The sequence below is a fragment of the Neomonachus schauinslandi genome, chromosome X, assembly GCF_002201575.2.
Source record: "Neomonachus schauinslandi chromosome X, ASM220157v2, whole genome shotgun sequence".
Classification (NCBI taxonomy): domain Eukaryota; kingdom Metazoa; phylum Chordata; class Mammalia; order Carnivora; family Phocidae; genus Neomonachus; species Neomonachus schauinslandi.
In genome coordinates, this window is record NC_058419.1 from 44,884,651 (window position 1) to 44,900,151 (window position 15,501).

At 38.0% G+C, this 15,501-nt stretch overlaps 1 protein-coding gene and 1 long non-coding RNA gene across 2 annotated transcripts; both read right to left on the bottom strand.

The window, feature by feature from the left end:
• Positions 1 to 11,431: 11,431 nt before the first annotated feature.
• BHLHB9 (basic helix-loop-helix family member b9) lies at positions 11,432 to 13,545 on the bottom strand. Its single transcript, XM_021692197.1, has one exon. The coding sequence runs from the start codon at positions 13,400 to 13,402 to the stop codon at positions 11,750 to 11,752; it is 1,653 nt and encodes a 550-aa protein (XP_021547872.1). The 5' UTR covers positions 13,403 to 13,545; the 3' UTR covers positions 11,432 to 11,749.
• Positions 13,546 to 14,056: 511 nt separating this feature from the next.
• LOC110582248 lies at positions 14,057 to 14,943 on the bottom strand. Its single transcript, XR_002480435.1, has 3 exons — positions 14,890 to 14,943; positions 14,415 to 14,490; positions 14,057 to 14,069 (listed from the first exon to the last, which is right to left on the bottom strand). It is a non-coding gene; the product is annotated as an uncharacterized LOC110582248 (long non-coding RNA).
• Positions 14,944 to 15,501: the final 558 nt, after the last annotated feature.

Genomic DNA, 15,501 nt, shown 5'->3' on the forward strand with positions numbered 1-15,501 from the left:
CCTCTGGCTATTTGGGGTCTTTTCTGGTTTGATACAAAGTTTAGGATCTTTTGTTCCATTTCTTTGAAAAAAAGTTTATGGTATTTTGATAGGGATTGCATTAAATATGTAGATTGTTCTAGGTAGCATAGACATTTTCACAATATTTATTCTTCTAATCTGTGAGCATGGAATATTTTTCCATTTCTTTTTGTCTTCCTCAATTTCTTTCATAAGTGTTCTGTAGTTTCAGAGTACAGAGCCTTTACCTCTTTGATTAGTTTTATTCCTAGGTATCTTATGGTTTTTGGTTGTAGATGGGATAGATTCCTTAATTTCTTTTTCTTCTACCTCATTGTTAGTAAATCGAAATGCAACTGAGATTAAGAGTCTCTTTTGGGTTGCTGGAGGGGAGGGGTGGGGGGGATGGACATTGGGGAGGGTTTGTGTTGTAATGAGCACTGGGTATTATATAAGACTGATGAATCACAGACCTATACCCCTGAAACAAATAATACATTAAATATTAATTAATATAATTTAAATTAAAATAATTAAATAAACACATCAGGGGGACTAAGTCATAAAAATAAAAAAGCAGGACCAAAAAAAATAAAAGACATAAAAAAAAGAAATGCAACTGATTTCCTTGCATTGATTTTATGTCCTGCCATGTTGCTGAATTCCTGTATGAGTTCTAGCAATTTTGGGGTGGAGTCTTTTGGGTTTTCTACATAGAGTGTCAAGTCGTCTGTGAAGACTGAAAGTTTGATTTATTCCTTCCCTTTTTGGATGTCTTTTATTTATTTTTTGTTGTCTGATTGCTGAGGCTAGGAGTTCTAGTACTATGTTGAACAACAGGGATGAGAGTGGACATCCCTATCATGTTCCTGACCTTAGGGGAAAAGCTCTCATTTTTTCCCCATTGAGAATAATATTTGCTGTGGGTTTTTTGTATATGTCCTTTGATATTGAGGCATGTTCCCTCTATCCCTACATGGCTGAGAGTTTTTATCAAGAAAGGATGCTTTATTTCATCAAATGCTTTTTCTGCATCAATTGAGAGGACCATACTCCTTTTGTCCTTTCTTTTATTAATGTGATGTATCACACTGACTGATTTGTGAATGTTGAACCACGCTTGCAGCCCAGGAATGAATCCCAGTTGGCCATGGTGAATACTCCTTTTAATGTACTGTTGGATCCTACTGGCTATTATCTTGGTGGGAATTTGGCATCCATGTTCATCAGGGATATTGCTCTGTAATTCTCCTTTTGGGTGGGGTCTTTGGTTTTGGAATGAAGGCAGTGCTGGCCTCAGAGAACAAGTTTGGAAGTTTTCCTTCCTTTTCTATTTTTTGAAACAGATTCAGAAGAATAGGTATTAGTTCTTCTTTAAATATTTGGTAGAATTCCGCTGGGAAGCCATCTGGCCCTAGACTCTTGTTTGTTGGGAGATTTTTGATTACTGCTTCAATTTCCTTGCTGGTTATGGGACTGCTCAGGTTTTCTATTTCTTCCTGTTTCAGTTTTAGTAGGTTATAAATTTCTAGGAATGCATCCCTTTCTTCCAGATTGCCTAATTTGTTGGTATATAGTTGCTCATAATATTCTCTTATAATTTTTTGTATTTCCTTGGTGTTGGTCGTAATCTCTTTCTTTCATGATTTTATTAGTTTGGGTCCTTTCTCTTTTCTTTTTGATAAATCTGGCTAGGGGTTTATTGACCTTATTAATCCCTTCAAAGAACCAGCTTCTAGTTTCATTGATCTGTTCTGTTCTTTTAGTTTCTATTTCATTGATTTCTGCCCTAATTGATATTATTTCTGTTTTCCTGCTTGTTTTAGGCTTTATTTGCTGTTCTTTCTTAAGCTCTTTTAGGTGTAATGACAGCTTGTGTATTTGAGACTTTTCTAGTTTCTTAAGAAAGGCTTATATTGCTATGTACTTCCCTCTTAGGACCGTCTTTGCTGTATCCCAAAGGTTTTGAACAGTTGTGTTTTCATTTTCATTTGTTTCCATAAATTTTTTTAATTCTTCTTTGATTTCCTAGTTGACCCATTCATTCTTTAGTAAGATGCTCTTTAACCTCCAAGTGTTTGCGTTCCTTCCAAATTTCCTCTTGTGATTGAGTTCAAGTTTCAAAGCATTGTGGTCTGAGAATATACTGGGAATAATCCCAATCTTTTAGTACCACTTGAGATCTGATTTCTGACCCAGTATGTGATCTATTCTGGAGCATGTTCTAAGTGCACTTGAGAAGAATGTGTATTCTGTTGCTTTAGGATGGAATGCTCTGTATATATCTGTGAAGTCCATCTTATCCAGTGTGTCATTCAAAGCCCTCGTTTCTTTGTTGATCTTCTGTTTAGATGATCTTTCCATTGCTGTGGGTGGGATGTTGAAGTCCCCTAGTATTATTGTATTATTATCAATGTATTTCTTTTTTTTTTAATTTTTTTTGAAGATTTTATTTATTTATTTGACAGAGACACAGTGAGAGAGGGAACACAAGCAGGGGGAGTGGGAGAGGGAGAAGCAGGCTTCCCGTGGAGCAGGGAGCCCCATGCGGGGCTCGATCCCAGGACGCTGGGATCTTGACCTGAGCCAAAGGCAGACGCTTAATGACTGAGCCACCCAGGCGCCCCTATCAACATATTTCTTTAATTTTGTTATTAATTGGTTGATATAATTAGCTGCTCCCAAGTTAGGAACATAAATATTTATAATTGTTAGATTTTCTTTTTGGATAGACCCTTTAAGTATGACATAGTGTTCCTCTTCATCCCTTACTACAGTCTTTGGTTTAAAATCTAATTTGTCTGATATGAGGATTGTTACCTCAGCTTTCTTTTATGTCCATTACCATGATAAATGGTTCTCCATGCCCTCACTTTCAATCTGGTGGTGTCTTTATGTCTAAAATGAGTCTCTTGTAGACAGCATATGGATGGGTCTTGCTTTTTTTTATCCAATCTGATACCCTGTGTCTTTTGATTGGAGCATTTATCCCATTTGCATTCAGAGTAACTATTGAAAGATATGAATTTGGTGCCATTCTATTACCTGTAAAGTCCCTGTTTCTGTAGATCTTTTCTATTTCTTTCTGATCTATGTTTCTTTTGGGATCTCTCTTTGCTTACAGGATCCCCTTAAATATTTTTTACAGGGCTGGTTTAGTGATCACAAATTCTTTTATTTTCTGTTTGTTCTGGAAGCTCTTTATCTCATCTTCCATTCTGAATGACAGCCTTGCTGGATAAAGTATTCTTGGCTGCATGTTTTTCTCATTTACTACCCTGAATATATCATGCCGACCCTTTCTGGCCTGCCACGTCTCTGATTAGGTCTGCTGACAGTCTAGTGTTCCTACCCCTGTTGCTAAGGAGTTCTTCTCTCAAGCTGCTTTCAGGATTTTCTCTTTATCTCTGAAATTTGCAAGTTTCACTGTTATATGTCAGGGCATAGATCTATTTTTATTGATTTTGAGGGGGGTTCTCTCTACTTCCTGGATTTGAATGCCTATTTCCCTCCCCAGATTAGGGAAGTTCTCAGCTATGATTTGCTCAAATATACATTCTTTCCCTCTCTCTCTTTCTTCTTCCTCTGGTACCTCAATGATTCTAATATTGTTTAGCTTTATGATAACACTGATTTCTTGAAGCCTTCTCTCATGTCCATTAGTTATTTTTCTCTCTTTTCCTCAGCTTCCTTCCTTTCCATTATCTTATCTTCTATGTCACTGACTCTTTTGCCTCATTTACTCTAGCTGTTAGAGCATCCAATTTGGACTGTATCTCAGTTAAAGCATTTTTAATTTTGGCCTCATTCGATTTTATTTCTTCACTAAGAGATTCTCTAATGTCTTTTAGGCTTTTTTCAAGCCCAGCTAGTAACTTTACAATTGTTATCCTGAATTCCAGCTCTGACATTTTAGTTATATCCATATTGATTAGATCTGTGGCAGAGTATTACCTCTGTTTTTTTTTTTCCTTTGTTGTATATTCCTCTTTCTAGTCATTTTGCCCAAAGAATGGATGAACGAGCAAACAAAATCAAAAATATCAACCACGACCCAAGTGAAATATACACCAGACAAATCCAAAAAAGTTAGAAACCAAAAAAGAAAGAAAAAGAAAAAGGGGAAAAGTAGAGAATATAATCTTCCAGGTGGGCAAAACAGGGTGATCCACTGGGTCCTGGGTGTATTTTGGTCTGTTTGTTAGAAGACACTAAATCCCAAAATTGTAAAGAAAGCAAAACTTATATATATACAAAATAAAATTGAATACATTGAAAGGAAGCCATAAATGAAGAATATATATATATATATAATGTAAATAAGAAATGAAAGTTAAAAAAAACTTAAAAACAAGGAATTGATAAAATAAGAAACTAGTTGAAAAGGAAAAAAAGAAAAAACAAAAATTTTAAACTGAAAGATAAAAGGATCATGAGAAAAAACCTTGAATTCTATATAGTATTTTCCCCTAGCGCTGGAGTTTTACAGTTCTGTGTGCTTGGTAATCTTGGTATTCTCCTGATGTTCCAGCTGATTTTCTGGGGGAAGGGTCTGCTGCCCTGAATCTCAGGTGTCTTTTCCTGGGTGGAGTTGCACTGTCCTTTGCCAGGTGGCTGGGCTCAGTATAAGCTGCTTTGGGTTGCTCTATGTGGCTTTTGTTCCCTGAAGGCTTTCCAAGCTGCTTTTGAGTGTGAAAATAAAAATGGTGGCACCCTATCTCCAGTCCTAGAGCTGAACTATTGTGGCCCCCTCTTTTCAGTAAACCCTCAGGGAAAAGCAGTCTTCACTTTTGTTTGCACCAACTCTGAGTATCTTGCGGTGCACACCAGCGCAGATCCTCCTGTGTGAGGGAGGATGGTCACCACGGGCATACCATTTGAAGGGTCCCCACAGGGAGAGCAGTCACTCCATCCCGCATGCTGCACCTGTGATGCCCCTCTCAGGGGAAGGAGGAGGATCTCTGTGTTTCTGCCTTTTGCAGGGCCCTGTAGGGAGAGACGTTGCCCAATTGTGCCATAGTTCACAGGTTATGGCAAACCCCGAGCTGAGAGCCCACTCCTGGGCTCACTGACTGTAGCCGGTTTCCCCATTCTAATGCTTGGGAACTCTGCTGGCTCAGGCACCCCCGTTCTTTCTGTGACTCCGGGGATCCACACTATCCCACCTAGGATTCTGCCCCGCTTCATCACCTGAGCACCTTTCAGGCAGGGATGTTTCTCACTGGAGCAGACTTCTAAAAGTTCTGATTTTGCACTCTGGGGCTATATCACTTTCCAATAGCTGGCTTTTGGAGGTTCCCCCCCCCCCCCCCCCCGCCGGCCATTTATCTTCCAATATATATCCCCTCAGATTCACTTCTCCTCACCTCTTACCTTGCAAAAAGTAGTCGCTTTTCTATTTGTAGAATTCCAGCAATTCTCTTACATCTCAGGTTGAATTCATAGGTATTCAGAATGATTTGATAGATATCTGATTAAATTCAAGAGACCAGATGAAACGAGGTCCCTTACTCTTCCACCAGCTTGTCTCCTTCTACCTTTAACATAATTTTTATTGAAGTGTAATTAACATAGTTATATTAGTTTCAGGTGTACAGTATAATGATTCAATAATTCTATACATTACTCAGTGCTCATCACGATAAGTGTACTCTTAATCTCCTTTATCTATTTCACCCATCACTTCCACTCACCTCTCCTCTGGCAACCACCAGCTTGTTCTCTGTATTTAAGACTGTTTTTCCTTCTTTTTTTCTTGATTTGTTTGTTTCATTTCTTAAATTCTACATATGAGTGAAATCATATGGTATTTTTCTTTCCTTGACATATTTTAGAGGTTTGCACAAGTACTTAACTGGGCTGTGAGGAGTAGAGTAGCAAGTCTCCCCTTCCCACATGGATGATTAACAATTTCTGGAGAAGAAAAAAATATTCTACCCCAGGATTTTTATACTTTGCTTTATTTTGTGTATCACAACCATGATAGCCAAGTTTAGTTTGCTAAATGAAGTGTTCAACATACACAAGAAACAGTTTGCATGTTTCTGCTGTTCTCTCCTTTAGGGAAACCTTGGCAATGACTATTAAGGGGAACATGGCACCTCTAGGAGATAAATAGCCAGAGCTTCTTTCAGACATTTGCTGACAGGGTACATAACTGAGAGTAGTTGTCCAGAGTAAGCTAAGGTGGCCCCATGATCTTTTAAAGCAAAATCTGCATGTTGATTTACTGAAGCTTTTTATCAACTCATGATTAATTATGATGCTGTTCTGAAGCTTATCTAAGAATGACCAATGTCTTTAATCTAAAGTACTTAAAATACAATTAATCTTTATACAATTAATCTTTATGACAATATATACCTATATAACAATATAATCTTTATACAGCTGTGACTGGAAAGCAGTTTTTCTCACTGCAAAGCTTTTGCTTGTTTCATTAATAATCCCCATTCTGTCCTCAGCTGTACTTCTGTGTACATATCACTTGCTAGTCTACTGACCGTAGCTGTTGCCTGAGTGTGGGTCCATAACACAATTCAGAACAAAATTCTGTAAAACAGTGTCAGCATAGCTAAACTCTTCACTCTTCTGTTTTAAATTTAGCTCATGGAGTGTAAAGTGATACAGCTTTTCTGGTTGTCAGTCAGTAGTACTTGTGAGGGCCTGAATCTGAAGATCACAGGGGAAGAGTTGCAATGAGGGGGCATAAAATAGGGAAAGTGATATATACATGTATATACTCCACTCCCTTCCCACTAGGTGATGGGGTCCATCTTTACATCCCTAGAATTAACCCAACAGAATATAGAGGTGTGACTCAGTTGTCACATTCATAATATGGAATATTATGTAAACTTTAAAATGTTATAAAAATGACAGAGAGAGGTTTCTTTTTTTTGCCCCTCAGAGTAGCAAAGACTGATAATATTGATGTGTTGGCAAGTATATGAAGAAATAGACATTCATGCTCCATGGGTTGAGTGGATATATTTTAGAAGTCAGTTGGCCAGTATATGTCAAAATTTGTAAATATCCATGAGAAGAAATGCAGCCCCTGACATCTAGGAGCTGGCCTGGCACTCAGAGCCAGGCCCTGGTATTCTCTTGTTGAATATAAACAACTTTATAGAACATTAATATCAGATAAAGTCACTCTATGATTGTGATATATCAAGAGAAAAACAAGACCACTATGTAATCATGTATGAACACTGGGAGACATTGTCCAGATCACAAAAATAACCAAATATCCCCTTATTCTGGCTAATATGAGTGACTTCTGCTTCTTTACCTATCACAACTGTAGCCCTGGCCTAGTCTTCCCCATTTGTAAAGTAAGATTTTTTTAGATAGCAAATCATGCTTCAAGTACTCATGCTTCCAAACAACTTTCAATCTACAGCAAAGCCTCACTTCCTTAAACCCTCCCCTAAATCACCTAACCAAAGTCCTAATCCTATAATAAGTCATTTCTAAAACCCTCTTCTTGAAGTACCACATGATTTGCCATGGTACATGTTCTTTCTCTTTGCAACCAAACTTGTTCAAATACAGACATATTCCTGGTGGTTTTTGGCTGGAGGGCACTGCCATTCATGATTTTTGACAAAGAAGTTCCACTTCAAGGAATTTATCATACAGAAATATTCAAACAGGTATGAAGATATAAACAGGGATACATCCATTTTCACAGGAAAAAATATGAATATGAAAGAATATACTAAAAAGTTATGTTGCAAAACTACAAAATGCTGCTGAGAGAAATCAAAGGAGACCTAAATAAGCAGAGAGAGATATTTTGTTCGTGGGTCAGAAGATTCAACACTGTTAAGATGTTATTTCTCCTTAATTAATCTACTGATTTAGAACTATCTCAATCAAAATCCCAGCTGGAGTTTTTGTAGAAATGGATCAGCAGATTCTAAAATTTATATGGAAAAGCAAAAGTAAAAATAACCAAAATAACTTTGAAAAATGATAAAGTTAAATGACTCACACTGCCTGATTTCAAGAAATTATAAAGCTACAGTAATCAAGACAGCGTGGCATTGCAATCAAGATACACAAGTACATCAATGGAACAGAAAGAGTCTAGAAACAGATCCATACATACAGGGACAACTGATTTTTTGACAAAGATGCAACAAAGACAATTCAAGGGAGAAAGAAGTCTTTTAAGCAAGTGATGCTGCAATAATTGGATATCACTATGCCAAAAAATGAACTTTAACTTATAACTTGGACAATATACAAAATCTCAAAATGGATCAGACCTAAATGTGACACCTAAAACTGTAAAATTTTTAGAATATAGTATAAAATCTTTGTGACCTTGGTTAGGCAATGGTTTCTCAAAAAAACAGCGAAATACAACTGGTAAAGAACTGTTCCTTATCAAAATTTAAAACTTCTATTCTTCAAAAGTCATTTTTAAGATTAAAAAACAATCCATAGACTGGGAGAAACTATTTGTAAAACATATATCTGATAATAGACTTGTATCCAGTATATATAATAACAACTCTTACAAATCAACAATAAAAATGAACAACCCAGTTTAAGAAAAAAAGAGCAAAACATTTACATAAACTTCACCCAAAATATATGGATGGCAAATATGCATATGAAAAGATAGTCAACATCATTCGTCATTAGAGAAAGGCAAATTAGAACTACAATGAGAAAGAAAACACAGGCAGTAAAGTCTTGGGTATCAGTCTGAGCAATATTTTTTTGGATCTATCTCCTCAAGCAAGGAAAGCGAAAATAAACTAATGGAACTACATCAAACAAAAGCTTTTGCACAGCAAAGGAAACCATCAACAAAATGAAAAGGCAACCTACTGAATGGGAAAAGATGTCTCAAATGAGAAAACCGGTAAGTGGTTAAATCCTATATATATACACACTCATACAACTCAATATAAAAAAAAAAAAACAAAACACGATCCAATTAAAAAATAGGCAGAGGACCTGAATAGACATTTCTCCAAAGAAGACATATAGATGGCCAACATGAAAAGTTGCTCAACATTACTGATCATTGGGGAAATGCAAATCAAAACCACAGCATCAGTTTACACCTTGCAGAATGGTTAGTATCAATAAGAAATACCACATATTGATGAGGATGTGGAGAAAAGGGAACCTTGTTGCACTGTTGGTGGGAATGCAAAATGGTGCAGCCACTATGGAAAACAGTATGGATATTCCTCAAAAAACTGAAAATAGAATTATCATTCAATCCAGCAATTCTACTTCTGGGTGTTCATCTGAGGAAAATGACAACACTAACTCAAAAAGATATTTGCACTTCTATGTTCATTGCAGCATTATTTGCAATAGCCATGATATGAAAGCAACCTAAGTGTCCATTGATAGATGAATAAAGATGTGGTACATATACAATGGATTATTTTACTCAGTCATACAAAAGAATGAAATCTTGCCAATCATGACATGGATGGACCTAGAGGGTATTTTGTCAAGTGAAATAGGTCAGACAGAAAAAGTAAAATATTATATAGTTTTACTTATATGTGAAACCTAAAAAGCAAACGAACAAACAAAACAGAAACAGACTCATAGATAAGGAGGATAATCTGGCGGTTGCCAAAGGGGAGGGTATAGGAGGGGAATTGGCAAAATAGGGGAAGGGGGTTAAGTGGTACAAACTTACCATTATAAAATAAGACACAAGGATACAATGCACAGCATAGAGAATATAGTTAATAATATGCAACAGCTTTATATGGTGACTGATGGTAGCTAGACTTATCATCATTATTTTGTAACATATATAAATGTTGAATCACTGTTATACACCTAAAACTAATATATCATTGTATGTCAACTATACTTAAATTCAAGAAAAAAGAACTACAATGAGATATAGCTAAAATTAAAAAGACCAACCATACAAAGTGTTAAAAAGCATGTGGAGAAATCAGAATTCTCACACACTGCTGCAGGAATGTAAAACAGTACAACCACTTTGGAAAATGTAAGTTAAATGTATACCTACCGTATGATCTAGCCATTCCACTCCTAGGTATTTACCCAAGAGAAAAGCAAAGCACATGTCCACAGAAACAGTTGTATACAAATGCTTATAGCAGCTTTATTTGTAATAGCCCAAATCTGGCAACAACCCAAATCTCCATCAACAGGTAAATGGATAATCTGTGATATTACCATATAGACTATTTGGAAATAAAAAAGCAATGAACTATTGAAACACATAACATGGATGGGTCTCAAATACTTACGCTGAGTAAAGAAGCCACACACCCCTGACCACTCCCCCAAATACATGCTGTATGGTTCCATTTATATAAAATTTCAGAAAATGAAAACAATTCTGTATTGTCAAAAAACAGATTAGTGGTTGCTTGGAGGCAGGGAGACATAGGGAAATGTGGGAGGGATTAAAAGGGGCATGAAGAAACTCTGGGGGTGGTGATGGATATGTTATGGATATGTTCAATATCTCAACTGTGGTGATAGTTTCACATATGTATATATATGTCAAAATGTATTAAATGATATACTTTAAATTTTTTTTTTTTTTAATTTAGAGAGAGAGAGAAGCAGGGAGGGACAGAGAGAGGAGAATCTTAAGCAGGCCCCATGCTCAGTGCGGAGTCCGATGCTGGGCTCGATCTCACCAATCCCGAGATCATGACCTGAGCTGAAATCAAGAGCCAGACGCTTAACTCAATGAGCCACCCCGGTGCCCCCAAATCGTATACTTTAAATATGTATGGATTAATGTATGTCAATTGTACCTCAATAAAGCTATTAAATAAAAATCTCGTGGTAGATCTGCATAATACTAAATTGGAAAGATAATTATAAAGATGAGGCAAGTTGCAGAATACTATACTCTTGTTTTTCCAAAAGAATAAATGTGTGCATATTTTTAAGAGGGATATGCAATGAAACATTAGGGCACTATGCACTAATTGTTAACACAGAAGAAACATTAAGTGATTCAAAAATGTGTTATAGAAGCACATTTATTGATATGGAAAGATGCTTACAATACACAGTGGGGAAAAAAGCAAGTTACAAACAGTATTTACAGTATGATCTTGTTTTAGTTTCTTAGCTATTGAAAAATCTCAAAGCATATAACCTAATATTTTCACACACACAGACATTCTCTTCATTTTACACCAGTGGTTATAATTCCTACCATGTATTATCTGATGAAGGCAGAATAAGGGAAAAACAGTAATTCCTCTTACATTAAACAGCCTATAGCAACTCCTGCCTTTACATGTTGAGTGCACATTCAGCAATGAATGTGTGTATGTATGGATATATGTGAGTGCTGTTGGTTATCTTTTTGTGGGCATATGCTTTATTTCTGCAACTAGATAACAAATTCAATGATATCTTCTTTTTTTTTTGCCATTTGAAGCCACAAATAGATCTAAGCAAATACTAACGCATAAGTTTAGCCTACTTAAGATGAACTGGTTCACTATCTTAAGTAAAATGTTAAAAAGTTGCCCATCTACACAAGATAAAAATCAACAGATGTTTTTAGCTTACAGTGCAATATTCATTTGATATCTCAAAAATGGTCTAGCTCAAACCTAGAGACTGTCGCAGGTAATGTCACATTACAGATGTGATTTATAATGTGTACACTGTAATAATCAAAATATTATGCAAGGCTCTTTAGGAATACACAGCCTATTAGATTGTTCGAAGCGTTCACTTTTATTTCTGGCTCATTTTACATTGTTTCAATAATTACTTTAACTTCACGGAAAATGGCCATCAGTGTATTGTAACTCATGTGATCAACAACTACAACTGAACCCTTTCTGATATGCTCCTTTATGTTAATAAATATGGCCACAGCACTAACGAGATTGGCTTTTGCCTCTTTCTGGTTAAAGATGAGTTTTAATGCTGCTAAGGCCTTTGTATTGATCATGTCTCTGGCTGCAGCTGGATTTTCAGACATATTCAAAAGTACTTTTAAAACAAGATTTCTGGTTTTACGATTTCCCAGGGATAGCAAGTGGAAAAGCTCTGAAAAGTAACTGGCAACAATGTGGTGATGGTTAGAATCAGCAGTCAGTTGCCCTAGTATCTTTAATCCAGATTGCTGTCCGGGTGAGTTCAAGGGGAAAGACATGGTTTCCTTACACATATGCTTAACGTGTAATTCAATCTTGCGTTGTCTCTCATCCCCAGAAGGAGGATTCAGAGTAATTACGGCCTTTTTTCTAATTTCAGAGGAAGGAAAACTGAGCAAGCTTTCAATAAGCGTCACTACACCCACCTCATTAATAAACTCTTGGGCAAAGGGATGAACATTAGTGATCCCCATTGCAATTTGAGCTATTTTATGAATGAGAGGATCAGTAGTTGACTTGAGTAAGGTAACAAGTTTTTCAAATTCCTCAGAATCCATGTAGCATTCCATTTTGCAAGGGCAAGCAAATGGCTTAATCCCATTCACTTCCCTGATCCTGATTTGGCGTCTAATCTCCTCTATAGTCTGGATGCAAGGGTCAGAACCAAATGGGTACTCAGGGACAGGCTGTGAGCATGAAGTAGTGCTCCTAGAAGGGCATGTTGTTGCCACAGGCAAAGAATGGGTATTTTCCTCAGCTGAGGCCAGGACAATATATGAAGGAGGCTTTGTCTCAAATGGGACTTGGGATCTAAATCCTAACACTGCTGGAGTTACAGCAGGGGCTTTGGGCCAGATAGTTACCTCAGACCAGTCCTTGGGCCTATTTTTTTCATTAATTTCATCCACAGGCTGGGGCCTAACTATCCTACTCACAGGTCTAGGATTAGGATCAAAACTAGCTTCATCTCCATCCCAAAACCAGTTCCCAATAACATTTTCCTCCTCCTCCTCCTCAGTCCCTGGCCTACCTCTGCAGCTGGCCCCAGCCACAGGCTCTAACTTTTCAGCACAGGATGGGGGACCAATACCAGCTTTACCTTCATCCTTAGCACTGGAACGATTACTAGCCTCTTCTCCATTCCAAAACCAGGAACCGACATTGGCCTCTTCCCCAGCCCAAAACCAGGTATCAATACAAGCCTTATCTTTACATATGGACCTGGACTCAGCATTAGCCTCAGACACAGAAAACATCCCAGATACTCTAGTGGCCTCATCTTCAGCTTTGGGACTGAAATCTGCCAGGGCTCTTTCCTTTATCTCAGTAACAATCCTGTTCTTAGACCTTGCCTTCGTCACTGCCGCTGCATCAGCTTGAGACCCTGCCTTGGCTATTGCTTTGTCCTGGGTCTTGGCTATAGGTCTGACTATGGCAGTAGACTCCCTCTTTGCTTCAGCTTGTATACCAGCCCTTTTTTGAGTTTTGGCTTTGTTTTTACTCTCATGTTTAGCTCCAGTCATGGTTGAAGACCAGTTATATAGATAGCCCTATACAATCTTGGCCTTGGTTCTCAATGTGTCCCAGGTCAATGTCTTAACACTCTTTCACTGGGTCAGACATAAACTTTGTAGCAAGAGTTAGTCATCAGCTCATCAGTCACACAGTCCCCTTTCCAAACACACAGCCTCTGTCAATGATACAGAGAGAAGACAGAGGCAATCAGCCTGAGTGAAGATGATGGTTCCTGAGTTCAGACCTGTTGAAGGTGATGTCTGCCACTCCAAGGCCACTATAGCCACCACTGGAGATGGACCTGAGGTGGAAGAAGAAAATGAGCTTTAAGTCTCTTCCAGCTGTGCTTCTCCATGCAGACAGCCACACAAGACAGGAGAATAGAGATGGATTGTGTGGTAGAAGTGGAATACTAGAAAACTCTGTTACTTCATTTTATCCCTTCCACGCTCCCACTAATGCCCAACAATGTACTGCCCAGGCACTAACACACTCTTTTCTCTGTATCACATAGGAGCAGGGATAATGGAAAAGCTTGCTGAAAGTGAGAAAGGCTAAGAAACATTCAGGCCTATCAAGATTGGCCTCACACCAACCTATACTCACCTAGTGCAATTTTCTTCCCCTTCCTTACTTTCAGGAATGATAAGTCCTACAGCCAATATACAGGCAGACCTATGGACAAAATACAAGAGGTTTGGAATTTTGAGTATTTGGTAGACAACAGGTGCTCTGAATTCTAAACTCAATACATGCCTTTCCAAATCTAGAACTTTGGTTATATAATGTTGCTGGCCTCCTTGGTCCTCATGGCTTCTCACTCCATTTCCTGGGTATCTATCAATTACCCTCTAGGCACAATCCTGGCTTAACTTATCCCCATTTCCTATACACAAATGTGAGGATAGAAGTGTCTGGAAAGTTGGAAGACAATGGCTCCAAGATATGATCTGGTCTCACCTACTTGCCAGTAGCCCATTTCCATCCCCAATCAATAGGGGTGCTCATGCTCACACTCACCTTGGATCCAAATGAATAGTTTTCGTCCTCTTGCTTAATTCGAAGTGAACAACTATCTACAGATTTCTATAGGAACCTATAAAGAAACAAACTTAAGAATAAATAAAAAGGCAAAAGAGAGAAAACAGAAGAGACTGACTTAGCCCAACACCCATCACAAGTGTTATAACACATACTTTTGTTTATTTGAAGCCATGTTAAATGTCTCCCACCTGTCTGCTCCTACCAGATGATTTTGCATCCATTCCCCCAAGACCTGCAGCTTGTCTAATTATACTTCCTCCTAATTTTTAATTCTGTCATTTTCCCAGCAGAGGCCACACCTCTTTCCCTGAACAAAATATGAGACGGGAGAGTGGACAGTGGAATGTAGGCAACTGTATTTAGAAAGCACTCAGTAAAGATAATAGTGACTATTATTTCAATACCATTTTTGCATGCCCCTACCGTTTCCCCATGCATACACAGACGCTACCTCATTGCCACCGATGCCAGCCAGCCTACACAGCAGGGGTCCTCAGGAACTTCTATCCTTCCCACCAAAGAACAGTTTTTAGCTGGAGAAGAGTCACGTCCTGCAAAAAGGAGGAGGAGCATTCAGCAAAACACCAAGAGAATATACTGACAATGGCAGCAAAATACCAGGTTAATAGTTTCCCAGAATTCAAGTCCTAAAACCACCTTTTGAAGAATCAGGAAGTAAGTATAAACGTCATAGGGTTTAAATTGACCCTTCGGAAAACATTCCCCTCTATTCTGACCCACCATTCCCACACCTCAACATATTAAAGTGGGCTGCGATGTTGAGAAAAAGGATCCTGAAGGAGAAAGGTGGATTAATGCCACACTATTTCTTCACACAGACCCTTCCTGTGAAAGGTGATCTACTCCTCACTCTGTCATTTCCTTGCATTTATTTGGGTGCAAAATATAAATGTGGAAGGCAATATTATGAGGTGGATAAACACTTCATTTTGATGTCTTCATAATCTACCCACTCAACTGCCCTTTTGCTAAATGCGCCAGATCTACCACACAGAAAGACTTTGGCATCAACCAGGCACCTGTGGGAAAGGACAGCGCCCAG

Bases quoted from the DNA above. Each gene is read 5' to 3' on its own strand.
- BHLHB9 (XM_021692197.1), bottom strand. From the start codon at position 13,402: ATGACTGGAGCTAAACATGAGAGTAAAAACAAAGCCAAAACTCAAAAA.